Genomic DNA, 6,345 nt, shown 5'->3' on the forward strand with positions numbered 1-6,345 from the left:
TTATGAAATAGTAGGATAAGATGAAAGCCTTTCGATTAACTGATTGCCTTCTACATCATGTCTCAAAAGGTCATCATCAAATCGTCGCTTGTTCTACGATCCGAAGAATCCTAAACTCCTTTCTGATGAAGAAATCAATGAACTTTCACCAGCAGAATGTGATGCAGCTTGTCTACAAGTGGATCAGATTCTTGTTTCACTTCTTCAGAGTAAGTCCCATATTTTGACAAATTCGACCCTTCCTCGCGTCCTGACCGATCAAATTTTTCATTCAGACATCGATGCCAACTTTGGACGAACCCATCGTACTATCACTCACAAAATCTTACCAGAGGTAGAGCGTTATGGGGAAGCAAGTAGAGGGATATGGGAAGGCCTCAAAGTTGGTCTTCCCAAAATATCATCATGTTTAATGTTGGTCTGATCAACTGCGATATGTCCAGTTCTGGCAACACTTCTTTGAGGCTTCTGCAAATGTTCAACTGTCAGGTTACGACAACGACGAGACGGAAACCTCTAAACTGACCGAAGACGAAAGGCGCGATGAATCTTTACAGAACGACCTGGCTTCAGAAGATGTTTCGCAGGGCGTACCCCCATCAGCCAACGAAGATCGGGACCTATCATCAAGCGCCCTTGTTCGTATTTGCTTTTGCTATGAACATCCCTGTGTGAAGTATCAGTAGTCAACCCGAACCTGATAACTTACACAGGATCCGGCCGTACCTTCTGGACCACCGGTGGTTGACATGAGTCATCAGAGCGGTTCAACAGCAAGTCTTCGACGTCCGGTCTGGAATGATTTGAGTTTCGATTCACCAGACAACACTTTACAGAATCCAACGGCTCAAAATATTTCACACCTCTTGAATAATTCACACAGTAATTCACTTGCTTCTGGTTTCACTGCCTCTCCTATCGTGCCTGGTAACGACGAGGGTAATTCTGGGATAGAGGACGGCTCGCCAGCGCCACGTCGAAAATCTGCTGGAAGAGGTTCGATGCTCTTGCATCAAGTTATCATGAAGAATATGATTCAAACCAATCACAGTAGACCCAAGGTAAGCACACCTGCGAAGCCAAAGGGGATCGGTCCGCTCCAGGGTACTTCTGGTCGGATCGCTTTTCCTGCGGAAGTCAACGATCCCGGTTGGAACGGTATCGCTGATCTTAGAAAGACGACTCTAGAAAGCTTCACAAGTCCTAGTAAGACAATACTCCAACCTTGCATTGGTGAAAGTTCAAAGAAGGGTAAATCACGTGAATGGGAAGAAGAAGATTCAATGATGGCTGGTATTCCACCTCCACAAACTTTACATTTCTCAGTTCCAAGATCTAAACTTGCTCGAACACCAGCAAAGGAAGCCGCAAGATTGGTGACAAGGGATATACTTGAGACCGCAAGATTCCGTGCGGGGTATGCGAATCCAGCCGATCTAGAGGATAGTCCTTTGATAGAGCCTCCGAGCGTACTTCGAGAATGGAATGCGAGAGGTTATGAATCCATGTTTCGAAATCGAACCGGCGTTGAATCCAATCGAAAGGGCTTTGAAGAGGAAGGCGATAGTCTTAGTTCAATTCAGCAGGACGAGAGTACTTTACAACTACAAACTGGAAGTAAAGATGCTATGATCGAAAGGCGAGCAAGTCAGTCTCGCAATTCATACAAATTGCAACCGAATCGGTCTCGTGATGTATCGAATTTTCAACCGAGCCAATCTCGTGATGTATCAAAATCACTCATTGATCTGTGGGCTGGGGATTCTGAACGATTGTCGATCAAGGGACCTTATGATCATCTGGAAGATCATGATGAATGTATTGGAAAACGACCGCTACCCGATTCCAGTTTTGATGAAGAATCTTGGCAACCCGACCCCAAGCGTGTCTCACTTTCAAGGTCACATCAAAATAATCCAGATGAACAAGATCGATCATATGAAGAGGGTAGTAGCTTACCCTTATCGCCTACTTTGTTCGGTGTTGGTAAAATGAGCAATAATCAAAACCAATTTAAGTCATCACGAGCAGGACCTTCAAACGTTCTTAGGGGTTCATTGCATCCATTTGTACCGATGCAACCTGAACAAATGGATACATTTTTTGGTGGCGAGTTATTAGAAAGTGAATGTTTTGAACCAAGTCCATTACAAGGGAAACGAGTGAAACATCTAGAACACAATCAGTAAACAAGTTTAGAGGATCTAGGCTTTTCAAGTACAATTGATGTGTTGTGTTTGTATGTAATCATTTAGAGAATGTTTGATGAAGCTGAATTTACGATCAGCCAAATTGATGATGTATAAATAGTATTTGCTAGCAAGATTCGGGTCTGAGGTTTTTTTTGGGATAATTCATTCGTGAAGGGCCTTTATATTGAGACAAAAATCGTGACCTCGAGTGTTTGGAGATTGAACGCTGATCATGGGTTTCTCTACTATAGCATAGGACTGAGCTCAACAAGTCTTGATAGGCTTATGAGAATAGTCAGCTTGGTTTTGAAGAGTAACGTAAATACTGTGATACATACTCTTGTCTGCCAGGTGGTAGTTTTTCAACGGCACAGAAGGATGGGTTTGTTTTGGTGTACACGAATGTTTTCAAAGAGGATGATCATACAGCTGCATTATCAAATATGCATGGGTTCCATGAGGATTTTTGAGCTCGTTCTGTGACCTTGGCATTGTTATTCCTTGAAAAGACTCTAGCAAACTACAACATAGCTATCTGTCCCGCAGGTGGCTGGAATTGGACAAGAAGAGGAATCTCAATCATATTCCTGCTCATAATACTTGACAATCAAAGGTTGTAGAACCTCAATAGGCTGAAATTTTGATCTCCAAGGGCTCCTGGATTACATGCCTCGCAACCTCTGAGAGAATCTGCCCAAATTATTTGTTTGAGGTACTGTTTACGGCCAGATCACGAGGTTTCTTGAGAGGTACAACCTCGGGTTCCAAGCCGACTCCTTCGTAGCAGACATGCCATAAAAAATCTGCTTCAGAATCATCCCACGAACGGTGATTGCACAGTTTGTGTGGTAGATATGGACGTCATACATCCTACCAAACATGGGATGATGTCACAATCCCGAACAATCTGATTCAAGACCGTACATAATTTGTGCCTGTGTTGAGAAATGTACACAAAAAGCACAGTGTCAGCCGAGGGCCATTCTCCGCACCAATAGGCTTATTGGGCTAAAGAAGACCAGATCTTTTGCACACAATCTGACCTGACAATGGTTTCTACTCATACTAATAGGCGCTACCCCCGGCGCTACTCCAACACCAGGATCCTGTCTTGGAATATCCCGAAAGGTATCTTCAATTCATGGCGAATCCTATCGCTTATCACCCAGTACTCCACGTTGGTAGCCACGCAAAATGATCTTATCAGACAGAGCGCAATGACGCAACGATCTCATATCGAAATCGACCTTAATGCAATTCCCGCCATGGAGGAAAGCGAGAAGAGCTTGATGGGGGCCAACCTGGCACAAACCCTTGACCAGATCCCCAATCTAGAGCTTTCTGATGATAGATTACCCCCAAAAACTGGACTTGTTTTTTCGCACAGTCATTCAGCTTTCAAGCCATATACGCGGAGCTCGACTCGAACCCTAAGTGTCCAGGGAGAACCCATGGACGAAAATGGAGCTCAAACCCTACGTGACCAGTCCGTGTTTCTTGGCGAGTGTGATGAATCTCGCCTGAAGCCAAGGACTCAAACATCGCAAATCCCAAGTTCGTTCGTTGCACAAGGCTGCACTGGCGATCTTTCCAATAAATGCGATCTTGGAAGAAATTCACTTCCGTCTTCGAAAAATGCAATACCAACTCTCGTTGATGCTTTCAAAGGTGCTTTAGGAGATGTAGAGCCGAATGAAACTAGGCATCCCACGAACCAAGCTAGCTCTCCGCATGCAGGCATCATGGTACGAAAATCATCCAGTGTACCATCGATTGAAGCGTCTTTGTACCTGCCACAACCTCACGCAACAAATCTGCACTACCTGCCTCACAGTCATGAACCTATTCTGACAAAAGACCTTCGTCCTTCCATGATGCATCAATCCAAAGCACTGGCATCTTCTCAAATAAGACAAGGATCAAAACGAAAATATATGATGCCTGAAAAGCCTATGAACACTGGGGAAGAAGTGCATTCGAAAAAAAAGAACTCGATGTATCAACATGGAAAATATCCGAATAGCCTTGAAATCAATGAGCTACGTATGGTAGATACAAATTCAAGGATATCCACAAAGATAAGTCCTCAAGCATCAAAGTTTTTTCGACATCAACTGCGATATGAAGATCTGGGTTTGTTTGACTTTAAGGTCGAGTCCAAGTATACTTCATCCATGGCACAAATTTTCTCACCGCATGTTCCAAAGGAAAATATATACTTTGGGGAGACGCCCAAATTCCCCGAGTTCAATACGGCCAACAAGCCGACTGCAACACCATTCAGACATAGCCAGAAAACTCTAGCAATCGAAGAGAAATTGAAAAAGGCTTACGCATTGCAACCGTCGGAAATTCAGAGTCTGTTTCAAATGATACGTTGTTACAGTGATTGGATAGGTGATAGATACCCACAGAAGTTTTTAGAATTGGAATCGTACTTTGGAATTCGTAAGCTCATATTGTTTACAACACCTCTATAAAGCAAATGGTAGGCATACCTTTTTGACAATTCTTTGTCCAAATAAGCATGGAAACGCTACTCTGAGAGCTCTTTGTATTTGATTGGGATTTACAACCCAACTGTGAGCCGGAAGTCACAAAGGGATCCAGGTTATGCAGACAACCTTGAGATCGTGGATGATGTCTATGACAGACTTCGATGGATGAGACAGGTCCAGTCAGCCTATGAAAGTAAGTATCTTGAGCACTCAACAATACCGATTTTTTGCATTGATTCTGGAAATGCGCAATGTTCCAGTTCCCTCATCAAGACAAAATCTAGGTGAAGCACTGGTCTGGGGAGGCTACTTCCTGTTCTCAAAAGATCGCACATACGGTCAAGCAGAAAGCTGGTTCAACAGACTTGTCTCTGAATGGAGTACAATCCAGAATCCAATGTCTGATGTTGGGCCATGTCCCTGCACATTCACTGTAAAATGTATGAGAGACATTGCAGCAATGACAGAGAATACCTGGAAAACCAGTAAGAATTTCAGAGACTCTATCAACCAAATCTACCAGTACAGTCAGAAAACAGGTCATGGAGCAGAATTTTGGGTACAGCTTCCACCTAGGAGCAGTTTGGCATCAAATGACAAATTAAATTGGGGTAACTATTTTGACTAATCATTTAACTATCTTGATCTTCTAATGATTTTTGAATGTTTGTTGGTGTTTGGTCCAAAGATCAACAAGATTATATTGTTAAGAAATTGATTGAAGCTTGCAGAGACCCTCAAACATTTTCAAACCAAGTCAAATCCTGGGGGTTTGACTCGATTCAGAGCACATTACTATTAAACCTAGGAAACCAAATAGAGAACATACAAAGGCAACAGCAGATGATAATAGATCAAGTATATGAAGTGTTGAATCTGAAGACAAACATGGATCATACCAATAATCTACAATTGCAGTTAAACAAAGGTAATGACCAACATGCTTTGTCTTCTTCATGAAGATAGCTCAACTGAAGATGATATTTTGTATGATTCATATTATTATAGGCACCCATGCCAGACAGTTTTCAAACAAGATCCATATGTTGAGATTCATAGCAGAACACCTTATGGACATAAAGTTTCAGACTTCAGGTCTATTGAAAGAGATAGAGGATAACAAATTTGGGCTTATGGGCAAAAATGAAAGAGAGGTTTTGACTTTGACTTTGATGCTAAGATACAGAAAAACAAATTATCTGCTAATTTAAAGGCTAGTATAGTGAAAAGCAGCATTAGTTTTATGAACAATTGCAAATCTTCATTGAGTGCTATGTCAATTGTTAGACTTTCTTGAAATAACTTGATATTCAAAGGAAGCAACCATGTCTCTTTTTGGTTTTGTTTTCAAGGGTTGATGTTGCCATCAAAATATTCTCTTTTTTGTCCACAGTTGTGATTTGTGAAGTCCATGGGACATACACATATTCCTCTTGATGGAAGATCAATTTGTAAGATCTGGATGGACTCAATGCAAGATGTGTGGTGGTACAGAGTAAGTCTCTACACAACAAGCCCCCCTTTCATCAAGAAACTGTTTTTTGGGGTTGTGACAATTCACAGTTGGAGCTGGGTTGGCAGAGGGTTGGGATCTGGGCCTTACATCAGTTTTGAAAGTCATTCACTGAATGCAGTGGTTTGACTGCTCCTCAAGG

General features: G+C 42.3%; 1 protein-coding gene across 1 annotated transcript; it reads left to right on the forward strand.

The window, feature by feature from the left end:
* Positions 1 to 3,241: 3,241 nt before the first annotated feature.
* On the forward strand, positions 3,242 to 5,318 carry MELLADRAFT_59288 (uncharacterized protein; the record flags this gene model as incomplete). The annotated part of the gene is made up of 3 exons (XM_007404402.1): positions 3,242 to 4,640; positions 4,719 to 4,883; positions 4,951 to 5,318. The coding sequence occupies 3 exons, from the start codon at positions 3,242 to 3,244 to the stop codon at positions 5,316 to 5,318; spliced, it is 1,932 nt and encodes a 643-aa protein (XP_007404464.1).
* Between the last annotated feature and the right edge of the window lie 1,027 nt (positions 5,319 to 6,345).

Source organism: Melampsora larici-populina, assembly GCF_000204055.1.
Source record: "Melampsora larici-populina 98AG31 unplaced genomic scaffold MELLAscaffold_2, whole genome shotgun sequence".
Classification (NCBI taxonomy): Eukaryota; Fungi; Basidiomycota; class Pucciniomycetes; order Pucciniales; family Melampsoraceae; genus Melampsora; species Melampsora laricis-populina.